The following is a 20,003-nucleotide window of genomic DNA, read 5'->3' as shown; positions in this document are numbered from 1 at the left end:
TGTGTCATACTTTGAACGCCCTGTGTGGGTTTTCTCCCAGTAGCCTGGGTACCAGACTGGTTATGCCTTCAACCATGCCACATCAGTGCCCTTCCCAAACTCTTGGCAAGGTGACATGTTGGCAAAGCAGAAACAGACAGACACCAACCAGGCTATTCACTGGCCATGTCATGGGAATGGCTGTTTCACCCCCACCTGTTAGTTCAATGGGAGAGGAAACATACTGTACATAGGAGAGCTGACATTAGACAAGTAAAGGACTGGTAGAAATCTAGAATACTTACACTCTGTATTCTAGTACTTCTCCAAATGCTGTTGTAGTGCTCTGTTGAAGTTTGCGCCCAGGGAGACCAGGGCAGTGGGGAGGTGGGTAGAGAGTGGACAGGAGAGGGGATGGCTATTCCCACACTCCTCAGGTTTGGCTTTAGAGGTTTAAGGCACCACGTTAACATGGCTGATTCTTATGGAGCAACCTTACAGGTTAGTGACAAACTCCTCTGCCATCCAACAATTCAATTCTATCAAGAGTCCAGATGTGATTTCCCTTCACACATTTCATGTTTTCCTTATAGCTTCACAACAGAAATGCACAGCCTTAGGGTTAGTTTATGGCGAGGATCCTTATTTGCTCAATCTCCACAAGGTTAGTAGTTATTTGGCAAAGGAGGTGATATTAATCTGTCCAACTATCTGAGGCGGCAGGGTTGTTTATAAGATAGGAATGTGGTTAAGGCTAGGTTTTAGGTTGGGGTTACAGTAAGGGTTATGGCTTCTCATAAATTGACCTACAGCCATAGGGCCTTTTTGCATACATAAATTCAATATCTTCCAAGCATCACACATGCATAAGTCCCATAAATATGCGTGTTTTTCTCTGGGAGAGACTGAAGTGGTTTGGTTCTGTTCTGATTTGGCTGCCTGTATACTGGTCTAAGTGAGAGAATTACAGTAAGGACTTCATTAAATAACACATTTTGTTATGGCAAAAGACCATTACACACCGCAGAGAGCAGAGTCACGACCTCACACTGCTTCACTTATATTGGCAGGCCTCACACTGCTTTATACATACTGGCAGGCCTCACACTGCTTTATATATACTGGCAGGCCTCACACTGCTTTATATATACTGGCAGGCCTCACACTGCTTTATATATACTGGCAGGCCTCACACTGCTTTATATATACTGGCAGGCGTCACACTGCTTTATATATACTGGCAGGCCTCACACTGCTTTATATATACTGGCAGGCCTCACACTGCTTTATATATACTGGCAGGCCTCGGACTGCTTTATATATACTGGCAGGCCTCACACTACTTTGTATATACTGGCAGGCCTCGCACTGCATTATATATGGCTGGCAGGCCTATATACACTGCTTTATATATACTGGCAGGCCTCACACTGCTTTATATATACTGGCAGGCCTCACACTGCTTTATATATACTGGCAGGCCTCACACTGCTTTATATATACTGGCAGGCCTCACACTGCTTTATATATACTGGCAGGCCTCACACTGCTTTGTATATACTGGCAGGCCTCACACTGCTTTGTATATACTGGCAGGCCTCGCACTGCATTATATATACTGGCAGGCCTCGCACTGCTTTATATATACTGGCAGGCCTCGCACTGCTTTATATATACTGGCAGGCCTCGCACTGCTTTGTATATACTGGCAGGCTTCACACTGCTTTATATATACTGGCAGGCCTCACACTGCTTTATATATACTGGCAGGCCTCGCACTGCTTTGTATATACTGGCAGGCCTCACACTGCTTTATATATACTGGCAGGCCTCGCACTGCTTCATACAGTTGAAATCGGAAGTTTACATACAGGTTGGAGTCATTAACTCGTTTTTCAACCACTCCACAAATTTCTTGTTAACAAACTATAGTTTTGGCAAGTCGGTTAGGACAAGTCATTTTTCCAGCAATTGTTTACAGACAGTGACTTATAAGTGAAATAATCTATCACAATTCCAGTGGGTCAGAGGATTACATACACTAAGTTGACTGTGCCTCGAAACAGCTTGGAAAATTCCAGAAAATGATGTCATGGCTTAAGAAGCTTCTGATAGGCTAATTGACATAATTTGAGTCAATTGGATGTATTTCAAGCCCTACCTTCAAACTCTGTGACTCTTTGCTTGACATCTTGGGAAAATCTAAAGAAATCAGCAAAGACCTCAAATTGTAGACCTCCACAAGTCTGGTTCATCCTTGGGAGCAATTTCCTGAAGGTACCACGTTCATCTGTACAAACAAAAGTACACAAGTATAAACACCATGGGACCACGCAGCAGTCATACCGTTCAGGATGGAGACGCGTTCTGTCTCCTAGAGATGAATGTACTTTGGTGCGAAAAGTGCAAATCAATCCCAGGACAGCAGCAAAGGACCTTGTGAAGATGCTGGAATAAACAGGTACAAAGGTATCTATATCCACAGTAAAACGAGTCCTATATCGACATAACCTGAAAGGCCGCTCAGCAAAGAAGAAGCCACTGCTCCAAAACCGGCATAAAAAAGCCAGGCTACGGTTTGCAACTGCACATGGGGACAAAGATCATACTTTTTGGAGGAATGTACTCTGGTCTGATGAAACAAAAATATAACTGTTTGGCCATAATGACCATCGTTATGTTTGGAGGCTAAAGGGAGAGGCTTGCTAGCCGAAGAACACCATCCCAACCGTGAAGCACGGGGGTGGCAGCATCATGTTGTGGGGGTGCTTTACTGCAGGAGGGACTGGTGCACTTCACAAAATAGATGGCATCATGAGGTACGAAAATTATGTGGATAAATTGAAGCAACATCTCAGGAAGTTAAAGCTTGGTCGCAAATGGGTCTTCCAGATGGACAAAGACCCCAAGCATACTTCCAAAGTTGTGGCAAAATGGCTTAAGGACAAAGTCAAGGTATTTGAGTGGCCATCAAAACCCTGACCTCAATCCCACAGAAAAATTGAGGGCAGAACTGAAAAAGCGTGTACGAGCAAGGAGGCCTACAAACCTGACTCAGTTACACCAGCTCTGTCAGGAGGAATGGGCCAAAATTCACCCAACTTATTGTGGGAAGCTTGTAGAAGGCTACCCGAAACGTTTGACCCAAGTTAAACAATTTAAAGGCAATGCTACCAAATACTAATTGAGTGTATGTAAACTTCTGACCCACTGGGAATATGATGAAAGAAATAAAAAGCAGAAATAAATCTCTTATTCTGACATTTCACATTCTTACAATAAAGTGGTGATCCTAACTGACCTAAGACAGAATTTTTGCTACGATTAAATGTCAGGAATTGTGAAACTTAGTTCAAATGTATTTGGCTAAGGTATGTAAACTCCTGACTTCAACTGTATATACTGGCATGTAGATGAGGGGATTGACAGTTAAGGGAAAAGTAGAGTTGGTGTTGGCAAGCATTTTCCATCTAAGAGAGCCGGTGAGGAGAAACATTAAGGTTAGCTGGTTAAAACACGTTAAAAACATAACTAATAACTGGGAAATGATCCATTAAAAAACATCTAAAAACTGAGTTGGGAATTGACAACACACCATCAAACAGTTTGTTGTGAAAGTGTGAAGTTCCACAAAAAGAATAGAAGGAAACTATGAAGGTTCAAATAGAAAGAAAAAGGTCTGTAATCCCTTTGGTCTCAGAGCGGAGACACAATTGGCTGTTCAGGTAAAGTGATGCACATTTCTGACTGGTCAGCATCAAATCACTAGTCTTTGCAGCACCGATTACCATGGCAATTCCTAAAAATACTTCTTTAGAAGAGGTGTCAATGGAGACCTGAAGATGGCAAGTTAAAAGAACAGGAAGTGTTCAAGGAATCAAGATGTGTGCGTGTTGGAAACCTCTAACCGTCTCAGTCCCTCCTGGCAGTGGAGGGTCCTCATTTATCCAAATCATCAACCCCCATGTCTCCTGTGTCTGTTTGGGAGTGTGCGGGTAGAGCAGAAGTAGGGCCTCTGCGTCTGGGGGCTCCACAGGTTCCAAGGGTAAGGTCACTTATGTCTTATGGGAGTCTGGAGTGAGGGGTCCGGGGGTGTTGGTCCCATCCAGACTGTGTGTGGGGATATGGAAATGAGGGGTGAGCACTGAGGGGAACTGGAAGAGAACACAAGAGAACACAGAACAACTTCAATGGGTCATATAGAGCAGAATTTGGGTCAAAAATAGAAGATACAGTATAGAGCAGAGACACAGAGACAGAACAGGCTCGAGCAGGAACCAACGAGGACAGAAAGCGTGATGAGAGAAAGACACTGAAGTGCAGAAAGGGATGAGAGAGGATTGCAATGAGAGAGGTGGGGTGTGTTCTGACCTGGAACAGGGTGTGTGCTCCCTGCTGGCGGCGGGTGGCAGGACTGAGGGGAGCCACCGGACTGAGCGTGCTCCAGAAGTGGATGTTAGACAGCAGTGGACTGGGGGTCAGCAACAGAGTGGGCGTCTGTAAACACACACACACTAGTAGTTAGGAGAAAGACAGAAACAATGTCAGGAAAAAAACTTAAAACATACTCAAGTTGCCATTTGGGAATATCTCAAAATTATCACCAATTGGTACAAAAATATTTTCAAACCTGAATTTAGAGCTGTAAGTGATAGTATTTTAATTGAAAACAACATTCTCTTTTGTATCCATAATGGAGGTTTTGATTGTTTACCAGCAGCCCAAGGCAAAGCCAACCCAGATGAGAAGCTGGCCAGGGGCTGGCTCCAACGGAGCCATCTCATGACCGCAGTAGCATAGATGTTAACCCACAGAGGGAAAATCTGAGAGAATAATGAGACCATTGTCAGGTCCTGCTGATATAATCTAATATTATGATCACAACAGGAACATGTGGTCAAACGGCCAACATCCCATTGACAGGCCAAAGGAATGACAACAGCTGTTGTCTTGGCATATCAGTTCAGTCAGAGAGGAAGTGTGTTCAATAAAACTACAACACTGCTGCCATCTGCTGGGGAAAAACTATCAATGACGTTTGTTTACATGTCACCTCATCCCTAATCGTAAATGTATCTTCTCCTAATCAAGAATAAATCTTAAACAATACTGTGAGTGTGGAGTGTAAAGATTGTGGAAAAATGTGTGTGTGTGTGTCTCACCTGTAGCAGTGCTGGCGTGAGAGAGGCGGTGGGTAGTGAGGGGCTGTAGAGGTTCATAGGTGAAAGGTCAGAGGCCGTGACCACCAGTGTAGGAGTGGAAAGCTCCAGGACTTTAGGAGGCTTGCGGGCCTTGCCCCCTGTGATATGGCCACTCACACACACCGGAGACAAACTCATCTCCCTATTCCCTCCCTTGTCCCCATTTCCTCCACATACCTCACCACATGACACATGGCCAGAACTCTGCACCTGACAGAGAAAGGGAGAGAGAATGAGGAAGCACAGTCAGTTGAATCACAGAAAGCAAAAACATGAATGCTAAATCCATCTTCGTGTTGAGTAATCTACATCTCAGTGGATTGGACAAAGATGGACTCCATGTCGCAGAAGGTGTGTGTGCACATTATTCTTACCGCCTGTATCTGAATCTCTGTCGGTTGGGAGGAGATGGACTCGATGTCACTGTCAATCACCAGCTCCTGGGTGGAGTCCGGCACCATGCTGGGGGAGGGACTCCGAGAGGGCAACTTTGATAAGCTGAAACTATGCAGGATTCGAAGATTCGAGGATTCCAAGGTCTTGGCTTGCTCAAACGCGTACACAGCCTGAGGCAGGAGGGTGGAGTGTGTCCTCACTACATCATCTATGGGAGGCGGGACTTGGAGAGGGTACAATGGCGGATTGGATGTTTCTATAGTAACCTGAGGTGGTGGAGGGCTTCTCTTGGGAGGGGTGGTCCCAAACTTGATGACTGACGGCGATGGCATTGGCTGAGAGGGTGGGTCTTGGGCCCGGGTATTGGACTTCCTGTCGGCCATCTTGTCTCCGGGGTTCTCCATCTTGATGGACTTGAACAGCTGCCGTCCATTTTGCAGCGAGGTGAGGGTGAACGAGGTGTACAGACCAGAGTGGATGTAGTCATTACGGTTGGACGGCTTAGTACTGGACCCCCGTGTCGCTGTCACACCTTCACTCCTGTCCCCACCCTCATCATCTCTGGATGTGTTGTCCCCCCTCTCTGAGAGGGGCAGGCCACCCCCTACACCCCCCTCCCCATCGGGCCGAACAGAGGCATCCCCTTTCAGAATGTCTGGGTATGAGACAAAGCGGTACACAAACTTCTGCCCGTTCACCTTCTTAATGATGTTCTACAGGAGAAAACAAGGAGAGGGATGTTACATTGTGGAGAAAAAATAGACAGCTGAACGAAAGACAGACAGACACTCTCCTCCCTTTGACTCTCTTTTCTCCCTCTCTTACAAAAACAGCCCACAGAGTAACTTCTGCGTGGGAATGTTCCATCCTTCCTGTCTGTGCCAAACAAACAGCCAATCAGGCCTGTCGTGCTCGGTCTTCAGCTAAACACAACTCACCACCCCACCCACTGACAGATGCAGGCAGTCTTTAGGCCAAACCACAGAGAGAGTGGGCAAGATACACAGCAACCGAGCAGTACTCTGAAGGACTGGTGCTGGGTGGTGACATGTCACAGGAGTGCTTAACCACAAAGAATTCCTTGCCCACAGCTCTACCCAGCCTAGCACTAAACTAAACCTAGGGCCCTTTAAAATCCGCAATGCGGAGAACGCGGACGGAATCCAGACACTAAAATAGAATTCAACAGTATTCAAAAAATGTACTGAACTTACAAGGAAATCAACTAAATGTATTGAACTTATAACTTCCTGAAGAGGCAACGCGGGAATGCCCGTCTGTGTGCGTGTTTGTCTACCACTGTGTAGCTGTTAGCGATGATGCTAATGATAACAGTCTACTGATAGGTGGAAAGGCATTCCCAAAAACCTTCTATTAAATGTTAACTACAAAGTAACCTATGCCTACATAGCAGAATTATTATTTGCATCAATCCAGTTGCGATTTATTTAGCAAACATATATGCGCTACAGAAACACTGCCAACCAAACAAGTCTCTTGCTGGTGTGTACTTTAATTAAAGGGCATCTACACCCAAAAATGAAAATGTCTTAGTGGTCTCCTGATGCGGTTTAAGCATCGTTGTAGACTTAGAACACCCAACTTTGTTGTTTTTCTATTTAAAAAGTGTGATTGAGAAGTCAGAAACCTGGACAAATCTGAAACTAAACGGAAAAATAAAACCGATTTTATAGGGCTCTATGAACCCTGGCCTCATTTTCTCAACTTGCCTCATCGATGGGACCCTTGTCTATGCTAATGTGAGGTGTGTGTACCTTGTCATAGTAGTATCTCAGGGCTCTGCTAAGCTTGTCGTAGTTCATGTTGGGTTTGTTCTTCCTGGCGCCCCACAGCTTGGCCACCTCCTCCGCCTGCAGCAGCTTGAACTCGCCCTCCTCATTGGTCCAGCAGATCAGCTGATCATTGGTGGGGTCCAATAGGAGCTGGAGCAAGAACTGCCACAGGGTCACAGAGCTGTCCATGCTCCCCGCTACAGAGAGAAAGAGAGGGGATGAAGAAGACAGATCAGACACGCAGTGTCACCAACAGACAGTTATCAAACTGTTGAACTGCGACTACTCATAGCCTGATAGGGACCCCGATTCAGAATCTGCAGCCTCAGTCAACAAGCCTAACATACCTGCCTTTTTCTGCACTCAACGCGAAAACAAAAAAATTATAATTGGCACCAATGCTATCAGACATCAATATAAGTGCCAGCATTTTCTAATCATCTAATAATATGTTTCTGTTTGGAATTCAAGGTGATTTGAAGATCGGTGATTCAGCACAGCCTAGTGCCTTGGTCAGGCCTTTCATCTCAAACGTCCTTAAAACAGCGTTTTTTAAAATTCAATCAGTCGTAACGACGACAAGCTGTTTTCTAAAAAACGTTTGGAGAAATGCTGTACACATTCCTTCATTTGCTCCAAGACCTCTCCATCACGGTTGACAACTCCACGATGTCCCCCTCCCAGAGTGCAAATAACCTTGGCGTGACCCTGGACAATAGCCTGTCGTTCTCTACAAACATCAATGCAGTGACTCACTCCTGCAGGTTCATGAGTTCGACTAACTCACACGAGGAGCAGAGCAGGTCCATTTCCAGGCTCTTTTCCTCTCCCTACTAGACTACTGCAACTCGCTGTTGGCTGGGCTCCCTGTTTGTGCCATTAAACCCCTGCAACTTATCCAGAACACTGCAGCCCGCCTGGTGTTCCACCTTCTCAAGTTCTCCCATGTCAACCTGCTCCTCCACTGGCATCCAGTCGAAGCTCGCATCCACTACAAGACCTTGAACACTTGACGTGCCCCAGCCCACCGAAACATTTTTGACTTGTAGAGGTGCAGATGACACTTGGAGGACAACAAAGGAGCAGGGAGCATTGTGCTGTAGTCCTCAGCTGTGAACTTGGCAGTGAGCGAACACACAGGCTTTGAGAGGAGAGCTCTACTGTATCAATGTCATATATAGGAAGTAAGGGGGATGCTACTCCAGTCCAGGCCCATTAAATGGCAAGGTGGAGCCCACACCTATCCTGTCCCTTAAGATACCACAGGTATAGGTACAGGATTAGGGTTGTTTTCAAACTCAGGAACAGCATTAGATTTTCAAATGAAAAGTAATTGACAAGGAAAGCTCAAAACTGATTTAAATGGATTGATTGGGCCTATAAACAGGAAAATTATACTACATTAATCATAAATAGCTTAAAGAGTAACTATATTTTAAAAAAACAATAAATCCATTTGTAACTGGCCTATCTGGCATCGATGAGTCAGAAACAGTTATTCTTGTTTCATAATTGACAAAAAAAAGTCAGTCTTGCCTAAAACGGATCTTGGAACATCAGTGCGTCACAATGGGTAATTTGATTTATTTATTTAACCTTTATTTAACCAGTTAAGAACAAATTCTTATTTTCAATGACGGCCTAGGAACAGTGGGTTAACTGCCTGTTCAGGGGCAGAACGACAGATTTGTACCTTGGGGGTTTGAACTTGCAACCTTCTGGTTACTAGTCCAACGCTCTACTAGGCTACCCTGCCGCCCCAAATGAAGGTTGGGTTTTGATTTGACGATGTACACTTGCACATTAACATGGGGTGAGCAGTTGAGGTGATGGTGCTCGATCCAATAGCATAGACAGAGACAGGTCTACCCAGCAGAACGACTTTGTTTACATAAGACAACACACGTTGCATTGTTTTACTTCAGAAATACTGCAGATATAAAATTGCGCAACCAAAACATACTCTGCAAAAACGTTAAAATTACAAACTTCTTGAGTTATCATTCTGGGAATTTTGAGGAAGTGAAATGTGCTTCTGCAGAATCGGTCAGGAAACACACCTCCAAGACTGAAATCTTGTTTTTCTAATGAGCAACAGAAATGCCCATGCCAATCAGTGGGTTGATTGGTTTTATAACATCAAAGTAAGCTACAGTGCATTCGGAAGGTATTCAGACCCCTTAACTTTTCCCACATTTTGTTACATTACAGCCTAATTCTAAAATTGATTAAATATATATATATTTTTAAACTCAATCTACACACAATAATGAAAGTGAACAGTTTATTTTGTTACAAATTTATAAAATAAAAAACTGATACCTTAATTAAGTATTCGGACCCTATGCGACTCGAAATTGAACTTAGGTGCATCCTGTCTCCATTGTTCACCTTTGATGTTTCTAAAACTTGATTGGAGTCCACCTGTGTTAAATTAAATTGATTGGACATGATTTGGAAAGGCACGTCTATATAAGGTTCCACGGTTGATAGTAGAGGTTATGATTATGATTTTTCGATACCGATTATTGGAGGACCAAAAAAAGCCTATACCGATTAAATCAGCAAAATTCATATATATATAATGACAATTACAACAGTACTGAATGAACACTTATTTTAACTTAATACATCAATAAAATCCATTTAGTCTCAAATAATGAAACATGTTCAATTTGGTTTAAATAATGCAAAAACAAAGTGTTGGAGAATAAAGTAAAAGTGCAATATGTGCCATGTAAAAAAAGCTAACGTTGAAGTTCCTTGCTCAGAACATGAGAACATATGAAAGCTGGTGGTTCCTTTTAACATGAGTCTTCAATATTCCCAGGTAAGAGCTTTTAGGTCGTAGTTATTATAGGACTATTTCTCTCTTTATCATTTGTATTTCATATACCTTTGACTATTGGATGTTCTAATAGGTACTTTAGTATTGCCAGCCTAATCTCGGGAGTTGAAAAGCTTGAAGTCATAAACAGCGCAATGCTTGAAGCATTGCGAAGAGCTGCTGGCAAATGCAGTAAAGTGCTGTTTGAATGAATGCTTACGAGCCTGCTGCTGCCTACCACCGCTCAGTCAGACTGCTCTATCAAATCATAGACTTAATTATAATATAGTAACACACAGAAATACGAACCTTAGGTCACTAATATGGTCAAATCCGGAAACTATCATTGTGGCATCCACAAGTCTAAATATTGCTGTTACATTGCACAACCTTCAATGTTATGTCATAATTACGTAAGATTCTGGCAAATTAGTTTGCAACGAGCCATGCGGCCCAAAATGTTGCATATACCCTGACACTGCGTGCAATGAACGCAAGAGAAGTGACAATTTCCCTAGTTTAATATTGCCTACTAACATGAATTTATCTTAACTAAATATGCAGGTTTAAAACAATATACTTCGGTGTATTGATTTTAAGAAAGGCATTGATGTTTATGGTTAGGTACATTCGTGCCACGATTGCGCTTTTGTTAAATCCCCCATTTGGCGAAGTTGGCTGTCTTTGTTTGGAAGAAATGGTCTCCACACAGTTGACAACGAGCTAGGCTGCCCAAACTGCTGCATATACCCTGACTCTGTTGCACAGAACGCAAGAGAAGTGACAATTTCCCTAGTTAACTTCTTTAGGGGGTGTGGGGCGGTAGCGTCCCACCTGGCCAACATCTAGTGAAATTGCAGAGCGCCAAATTCAAAAACAGAAATACTCATTATAAAAATTCATAAAACATACAAGTGTTGTACATCGGTTTAAAGATTAACTTCTTGTTAATCCAACCACGGTGTCAGATTTCAAAAAGGCTTTAACAGTAAAACGCATATCATGCGATTAGCTGAGAGTTACCAGCAAAGTAGAGTTACAAGTCAGAAATAGCGATAAAATTAATCACTTACCTTTGATGATCTTCATATGGTTGCACTCACAAGACTCCCATTTACTCAATAAATGTTTGTTTTGTTCGATAAAGTCCCTCTTTTTTTTTTATCCAAAAACCTCTGCTTTGTTTGCGCGTTTTGTTCATTAATCCACGGGCTCAAAGGCAGTCACAACAGGCAGACAAATCAGAAAAGTATCAGTAGAGTTCGTAGAAACATGTCAAACGATGTTTATAATCAATCCTCAGGTTGTTTTTAGTCATAATAATGAATAATATTTCAACCGGACAAAAGCTTCGTCAATATAAAAGGAAAACAAGGCACACTCTCGGTCGTGCACATGAAAAACCTCTGGGACACTGCATTGTCCACTCATTCAGAGTGGTCTGACTCCCTAATTTTTCAGAATACAAGCCTGAAACCATTTCTAAAGACTGTTGACATCTAGTGGAAGCCATAGGAAGTGCAAATCGAGTCCTACGTCAATGGAATCTGTATAGGCAGTAAATGGAAAACTAAAAACATTTTTAAAATCCCACTTCCTGGATGGATTTTTCTCAGGTTTTCGCCTGCCACTTCAGTTCTGTTGTACTCACAGACATTATTTTAACAGTTTTAGAAACTTGAGTGTTTTCTATTCAAATCTACTAATTATATGCATATCCTAGCTTCTGGGCCTGAGTAGCAGGCAGTTTACTTTGGGCACGCTTTTCACCCGGAAGTGAAAATAGTGCCCCCTACCCTATTGAGGTTTAAATAAATTCATGTTAGCAGGCAATATTAACTAAATATGCAGGTTTAACCTCTTACCTCTAACTGGGACGCTTGCGTCCCAACTAGAGCTCTGGAAATGCAAATGCGCTACGCTAAATGCTAATAGTATTAGTTAAAACTCAAAAGTTCATTAAAATACACATGCAGGGTATCAAATTAAAGCTACACTCGTTGTGAATCCAGGCAACAAGTCAGATTTTTAAAATGCTTTTCGGCGACAGCATGAGAAGCTATTATCTGATAGCATGCACCAATACACTACAACAGAAAAGCACAGCAGGGGACGTAAACAAAATAATTAGCATTTCGGCGTTACACAAACCGCACAATAAAATAGAAAACAGTCATTACCTTTCACCATCTTCTTTGTTGGCACTCCTAGATGTCCCATAAACACTATTGGGTCTTTATTTCGATTAAATCGGGCCATATAAAGCCAAGATATCGTTATATGTAGACTGTGTGATAAACGAAAAAAACAGCGATTTCACAACGTAACGTCATTTTTTAAAATTCAAAAAGTAGACGATAAACTTTCACAAAACACTTCGAAATACGTTTGTAATGCTACTTTAGGTATTAGTAAACGTTAATAAGCGATAAAAATCATCCGTAGGCGATGTAAATATCAGTAGCTGTCGTCTTGGAAAAAATTTCAGGAGAGAGCTCTTCCGGAATGATCTGGGCGGAGACCGGAGGTAAGCGGTGCCCCTCTTTCGGTTCAACCAAGAATCAAAGATGATTAAATTCACAAGATACTCGACAACATGGGGATGCTGTGGGAGTTGAATGCTCGGTCTTATCTAATTCGGCTCACTGTTAACAATTGCTGGAAGTGGCGCAAGGATATTTATTTCCATTTTCTGTGATCAGGTTTTCCTGCGCTTTCCGATGTAACGCACGTTATGTAATAGCCACAGTCGTGATTTAACCAGTTTTAAAAACGTCCGAGGGTTTCCTATACACACATTCTAACCATATGAACGTACTATATTCCTGGCATGAGTAGCAGGGCGCTGAAATGTTGCGCGATTTTTAACAAAATGTTCAAAAAAGTAGAGGGTAGGAGCAACTAGTTAAAAATATATACTTGTGTATTGATTTTAAGAAAGGCGTTGGATGTTTATGGTTAGGTACACATTGGTGCAACGACAGTGCTTTTTTCACGAACTCGCTTGTTAAATCACCCGTTTGGCGAAGTAGGCTGTGATTCAATGATAAATTAACAGGCACCACATCGATTATATGCAACGCAGGACAAGCTAGATAAACTACTAATATCAACCATGTGTAGTTAACTAGTGATTATGTTAAGATTGATTGTTTTTTTATAAGATACGTTTAATGCTAGCTAGCACCTTACCATGGCTCTTTGCTGCACTCGCATAACAGGTAATCAGCCTGCCATGCAGTCTCCTCATGGAGTGCAATGTAATCGGCCATGATCGGTGTCCAAAAATGCAGATTACCGATTGTTATGAAAACTTGAAATCGGCCCTAATTAATCGGCCATTTCGATTAATAGGTCGACCTCTAGTTGATAGTACATGTCAAAGCAAAAACCAAGCCATGAGGTTGAAGGAAGTGTCCGTAGAGCTCCGAGACAGGATTGTGTCGAGGCACAGATCTGGGGAAGGGTACTAAAAAATGTCTGCAGCATTGAAGGTCCCCAAGAACACAGAGGCCTCCATCATTCTTAAAGGGAGCAGTTTGGAACCACCAAGACTCTTCCTAAAGCTGGCCGCCCATCCAACCTGTGCAATTCGGGTAAAAAGGGCCTTGGTCAGGGAGATGACCGAGAACCTGGTGGTCACTTTGACACAGCTCCAGAGTTCCTCTGTGGGAGAACACCACTCCTCCAATCAGGCTTTTATGGTAGAGTGGCCAGACAGATGCCACTCCTCAGTAAAAGGCATGACAGCCCACATGGAGTTTGCCAAAAGGCACCCAAAAGACTCTCAGACCATGAGTAACAGAATCCTCAGGTCTGATGAAACCAAGACTGAACTATTTGGCCTGAATGCCAAGTGTCACATCTGGAGGAAACCAGGCACCATCCCTACGGTGAAGCATGGTGGTGGCAGCATCATGCTGTGGCAATGTTTTTCAGCGGCAGGGACTGGGAGACGAGCCAGGATCGATGGAAAGATGAACAAAGCAAAGTACAAAGAGATCCTTGATGAAAACCTGCTCCAGAGCGCTCAGGACCTCAGACTGGGGCGAAGATTCACCTTCCAACAGGCCAACAACCGGCAAGACAATGCAGGAATGGCTTCGGGACAAGTCTCGGAATGTCCTTGAGTTGCCCAGCCAGAGCCCGGACTTGAATGTGATCTAACATCTCTGGAGAGACCTGAAAATAGCTGTGCAGCGATGCTCCTCATCCAACCTGACAGAGCTTTAGAGGATCTGCAGAGACGAATGGGAGAAACTCCACAAATATAGGTGTTGCAAGCTTGTAGCGCCATACCCAAGAAGACTAGAGGCTGTTGCCAATGGGGCTTTAACAAAGTACTGAGTAATCAGAAATGCTATCAGATCCCCAAATGAGTACATTTATAGTAGCAGTCTAAAGTTTGGGCACACCTACCCATTCAAGGGTTTTTCTTTATTTTTTTACAATTTTCTACATTGTAGAATAATAGTGAAGACCTCAAAACTATGGAATACTGTAGTAACAAAAAAAGTGTTAAATCAAAAGATATTTTAAATTTGAGATGATGTATGTACGTACATTTGAAGTCAGAAGTTTATGTACACCTTAGCCAAATACATTTAAAAACTCAGTTTTTCACAATTTCTGACATTTAATCCAAGTAAAAATTCCCTGTCTTAGGTCAGTTAGGATCACCGCTTTATTTTAATTATGTGAAATGTCAGAATAATGGAGAGAATGATTTATTTCACATTCACAGTGGGTCAGAAGTTTACATACATTAAATTAGTATTTGGTAGCATTGCCTTTAAATTGTTTAACTTGGGTCAAACGTTTCAGGTATCCTTCCACAAGCTTCCCACAATAAGTTGGGTGAATTTTGGCCTATTCCTCCTGACAGAGCTGGTGTAACTGAGTCAGGTGTGTTGGCCTCCTTGCTCGCACAAGCTTTTTCAGTTCTGACTACAAATGTTCTGTAGGATTGAGGTCAGGGCTTTGTGATGGCCAATCCAATACCTTGACTTCGTTGTCTTTAAGACATTTTGCCACAACTTTGGAAGTATGCTTGGTGTCATTGTCCATTTGGAAGACCAATTTGCGACCAAGCTTTATCTTCCTGCCTGACTGATGTTTTGAGATGTGGCTTCAATAAATCCACATAATTTTCCTACCTCATGATGCCATCTATTTTGTGATGTGCACCAGTCCCTCCTGCAGCAAAGCACCCCCACATCATGATGCTGCCACCCCCGTGCTTCACGGTTGGGATGGTGTTCTTCGGCTTGCTAGCCTCCCCCTTTTTTCTCCAAACATAATGATGGACATTATGGCCAAACAATTATATTTTTGTTTCATCAGACCAGAGGACATTTCTCCAAAAAGTACAATCTTTGTCCCCATGTGCAGTTGCAAACCGTAGTCCGGTTTTGGAGCAGTGGTACATCCGAACATCACACCTGCAGGACAGATACAGGATGGCAACAACAACCGCCCGAGTTACACCAGGAATGCACAATCCATCCATCAGTGCTCAGACTGTCCGCAATAGGCCGAGAGAGGCTGGACTGAGAGAATGTAGGCCTGTTGTAAAGGCAGATCCTCACCAGACATCACCGGCAACAACGTCACCTATGGGCACAAACCCACCTTCGCTGGACCAGAGAGGGCTAGCAAAAAGTGCTCTTCACTGACGAGTCATGGTTTTATCTCACCAGGGGTAATGGTCGGATTCGCATTTATTGTCGAAGGAATGAGCGTTACACCGAGGCCTGTACTCTAGAGCGGGATCGATTTGGAGGTTGAGGGTCCGTTATGGTCTGGGGCAGTGTGTCACAGCATCATCAGACTGAGCTTGTTGTCATTGCAGGCAATCTCAACGCTGTGCGTTACAGGAAAGACATCCTCCTTCCTCATGTGGTACTCTTCCTGCCGGCTCATCCTGACATGGCCCTCCAGCATGACAATGTCACCAGCCATACTGCTCGTTCTGTGCGTGATTTCCTGCAAGACAGGAAAGTCAGTGTTCTGCCATGGCCAGCGAAGAGCCTAGATCTCAATCCCATTGAGCACGTCTGGGACCTGTTGGATCGGAGGGTGAGGGCTAGGGCCATTCCCCCCAGAAATATCTGGGAACTTGCAGGTGCCTTGGTGGAAGAGTGGGGTAACATCTCACAGCAAGAACTGGCAAATCTGGTGCAGTCCATGAGGAGGAGATGCACTGCCGTACTTAATGCGGCACACCAGATACTGGCGACCACACCAGATACTGACTGTTACTTTTGACCCCCCCTTGTTCAGGGACACAATTTCTGTTAGTCACATGTCTGTGGAACTTGTTCAGTTTATGTCTCAGTTGTTGAATCTTATGTTCATACAAATATTTACACCTTAAAGTTTGCAGAAAATAAACGCAGTTGACAGTAAGAGGACGTTTCTTTTTTTGTTGAGTTTAGCATTAGTTCCTTTCACCTCTATAGTGGCATCCAGCTTAAGCAAGGCCCAGCTCCACTTGTTTAACAAGCAACACCTCATTTTCACCCCCACCCCAACCCACCTTTTCTCATCGGATCTACACGAATCATGAAGGTCACCTATTTTGGATTCAAAATGGCGAATTTTGTCAAAGGATGACTAGTTTGTAACCCAGCAAAATACTATGCCATTAAAGCTCAAACTACGCTAAACAGCAATATCACAATAACCATGTATTCTTGGCGGCATAAGAGTGGACATTATGGGCATAGTTTTAGTTTGACTGTTTATTGGCCTAACATGCTGACCACACCACTCGCGTTGCAAAATAAAATGTACACATACATGTTATTCAATCATTGCCCACAAACTCCTCGTGAGCGTCTGCATGCCCAGGCCCTGAAACAGAAATTGCTTATATTTGTGATGCTCAACGCGCTGCATATCAGGCCTCTCCCATCTCCTCATTGGTTTTTAGGAGCATAAACCCACGTGGGTGATTGAAAGATGAACTTAGGTCCACACTCCGGTAGGTTGTAGTAATGCTGTAAAGTTGGTTGCCAACCGCCTTATAAAGTCCTAAGAAGAAAGGCGCCTTAAGGAAGGAGAGATGACGAGAAACACATTTGGTTTACAGTTTTATATGTGGATTAATTGTCGGAGTTAAGGACCTTGTGCATTTCAGGTAAAATAACAACACAATGTTTACTTGGGCTCCAGAGTGGCGCAGCGGCCTAATGCACTGCATCTCAGTGCAAGAGGCATCACTACAGTCCCTGGTTCGAATCGAGGCTGAATCACATCTGGCCGTGATTGGGAGTCCCATAGGGCAACGCACAATTGGCCCAACATTGTCCGGGTTTGGCCGTCATTGTAAATAAGAATTTGTTCTTAACTGACTTGGCTAGTTAAATAAAGGTTAAATAAAAATACAAAAATTATATACCAGGACAAATTAGTTAGCAACAGCAAGCTAGCTAAATTGCCATACATGTGTAATGCTTTTTGACCTGTCCCCAAATTAATACAATTGGTTCTGAGTTTGTTTTGATATTTCTACCTGTGTCATGATTGCTTCTGGTGTGGGTGAACAAAATCAACATTCACGAGCGTCCAGTTCGGTCAGCATGTGGAACGAACTGCAAAAATCACTGAAGCTGGAGACTCTTATCTCCCTCACCAGCTGTCAGAGCAGCTCACAGATCACTGCACCTGTACATAGCCCATCTGTAAACAGCCCATCTATCTACCTCATCCCCATACAGTATTTATTTATTTATTTATCTTGCTCCTTTGCACCCCAGTATCTCTACTTGCACATTCATCTTCTGCACATCTACTATTCCAGTGTTTAATTGCTATATTGTAATTACCTCACCACCATGGCCTATTTATTTCCTTATCTCCCTTATCTTACCTCATTTGCACTCACTGTATATAGACTTTTGTTTTCTTTTTTTATACTGTATTATTGACTGTAGGTTTTGTTTATTCCATGTGTAACTCTGTTGTTGTGTCGAATTGCTGTGCTTTATCTTGGTCAGGTCGCAGTTGCAAATGAGAACTTGTTCTCAACTAGCCTACCTGATTAAATATGTTTATTTTAATTTTAAATGTGTCATAAATACCAAAAAGCCTCTTACATCAGAACTGATAATGAGTATACATTTGTTGCACTCTGCATATATATTTTTTTTTTATTCAAGCAAGCAGGCCAGATCAGGTTGTGTAATGAACACTACCTACAGTGTGTGTGTGTGTGTGTGTGTGTAAGAGGCTTAGATGAAAAGTAAATCTGCCCTGACTCATCTATCCCTGACACACCCCCACTCACAATCCGTCTCATTCTCACGGTGTAAAACGGTACAGACTGGCTCACAGTGAGGCCACCAAGGGACACAAGATTATAGATATGATTAGAGCGTTTCTGATTATGTAACGAGGACGAAACAGCACTCAGCTAGGACCCACAGAGCAAAGAGCACAGACAGTGATGTCACTTGTAATATATGTTGCAGTTAAGTTGTCGTTTGGCCACCCAAACAATATCATAATATTATATAACAAAAATCACTAAGATATGGTGTAAAAATGTGATGCATAGTTAGCAGTTAGAAAAAAGTAATGTCAACAACTAACAGTTGGCTAGCTTTAAATCACAGACTCTGTGAAATGGCCATGTTGTAACGTTAGCTAACAGTTAACGCTAGCTGCACGAAATCAACCACTTGTTAGCTTGCCACATGCTGATATTTTGGCTAGCTATGCATTTACCTAGATTGCAGCTAGTGCAATTACTTATATCATTAATTTCCCTACGTTGTCACATATCTTACAGTTTAGAGTAACTAGCTATCTAGGTTAACTGCAGTAGCTTACCTTACTAGTCGAGCTCGTTGAAAATTTGAGACACCCAGAAGTGTCGATACAACTCCCAAAACATGACAGAAAATGAGCTTGCTAGCTGAGTAGCAAATGGCTATCTAGTACGCCATTTAAGTGAAAACTATAAAATTGCCATATACATTTTTGGAAGGGAAAAATGTGTGCTAATCTTTAAGAACAGGAAATTAAACGCATGCTGAGATCACTTCCCCTTGTTTGCGTTCCATATGCGGGTTGTTTTCTGTCCCCGCTGTGGTTTTGAAGTGTCGTCGCGCCAACCACTTTTACTTTCAGCTACATTTGTCTCGACAAAAATGTTTACAACGATGCTTCACTTTTGCTGTTGACCGAAAAACACGTTACATGTTACATTATAATCTAATATCACAAGTTACATTGTAACAGGCAAGTTTGCAAAGACTTGACTGTTGTTGTCATGCCTCTGCTATGCTCGTCGCGAGAAGCATTCGCGCGTGGGAGGCATGGTGAGAAATATTGCGGCAACAGCTTCTTCTTCTTTGTGTGAATTTCCGGGAGACTATATGCTGTGTTGCTTATTGTTGCATTCGCAGGTCGGAGTGCGGATTGCACGTTTAGCCCCCCAAAAAAGGGAATGGGAAAATCTTTAAATTGCACCTCCATCTAACCCTGCACCATCTAACCCTTACAAGCATTTCCTAGATCCTCACCAAACTGCAGATGTCACAAACAACAGGAATAGTATTTTTCATTTGATCTACCTCTACACTCAACACTAGCCCACTGATCACCCTGTTGAACAGCGCCCTGTTCCAGTGAGAAAGCACGCCACAGTTTGATCCCCGAGCTCAACAAGACAGACAGGGTATGCTCAGTCTCTCAATTGCCACTGGGTCTACATCTCACCAAACTGCAGGTGTCACAAACACGAGACAGTTTCTTCATTTGATCTACCTCTACACTCAACACTACTGATCACCCCGGCGA

General features: G+C 43.0%; 1 protein-coding gene across 3 annotated transcripts; it reads right to left on the bottom strand.

Moving 5' to 3' along the window:
- Positions 1-1,383: 1,383 nt before the first annotated feature.
- On the bottom strand, positions 1,384-19,586 carry LOC115143234 (ETS domain-containing protein Elk-4-like). Of its 3 annotated transcripts, none has more exons than XM_029683402.2 (6): positions 19,032-19,580; positions 7,352-7,566; positions 5,555-6,289; positions 5,142-5,384; positions 4,351-4,476; positions 1,384-4,133 (listed from the first exon to the last, which is right to left on the bottom strand). In XM_029683402.2, exons 2-6 carry the CDS (start codon positions 7,556-7,558, stop codon positions 4,035-4,037), a joined length of 1,410 nt encoding a protein of 469 aa, XP_029539262.1. In that variant the 5' UTR covers positions 7,559-7,566; positions 19,032-19,580; the 3' UTR covers positions 1,384-4,034. The 3 variants fall into 3 exon arrangements, with proteins under 3 accessions (XP_029539262.1, XP_029539261.1, XP_029539263.1); XM_029683401.2 differs by having other exon boundaries at positions 5,142-5,390; positions 19,032-19,578; XM_029683403.2 differs by lacking the exon at positions 1,384-4,133 and adding an exon at positions 4,694-4,802 and having other exon boundaries at positions 4,357-4,476; positions 5,142-5,390; positions 19,032-19,586.
- Between the last annotated feature and the right edge of the window lie 417 nt (positions 19,587-20,003).

The sequence above is a fragment of the Oncorhynchus nerka genome, linkage group LG15, assembly GCF_034236695.1.
Source record: "Oncorhynchus nerka isolate Pitt River linkage group LG15, Oner_Uvic_2.0, whole genome shotgun sequence".
Taxonomy (NCBI): Eukaryota; Metazoa; Chordata; class Actinopteri; order Salmoniformes; family Salmonidae; genus Oncorhynchus; species Oncorhynchus nerka.
The sequence above is the reverse complement of the archived record's forward strand: the minus strand, read 5'-3'. Positions and strand labels throughout refer to the sequence as shown.

Excerpts from the sequence above, each read along its gene's own strand:
- LOC115143234 (XM_029683401.2), bottom strand. The coding sequence starts at position 7,558 with ATGGACAGCTCTGTGACCCTGTGGCAGTTCTTGCTCCAGCTCCTATTG. Across the intron at positions 4,477-5,141 it reads TCACGCCAGCACTGCTACAG|ACGCCCACTCTGTTGCTGAC; the intron begins GTGAGACACACA and ends GTGTGTTTACAG. Across the intron at positions 4,134-4,350 it reads GAGCACACACCCTGTTCCAG|TTCCCCTCAGTGCTCACCCC; the intron begins GTCAGAACACAC and ends GTTCTCTTCCAG.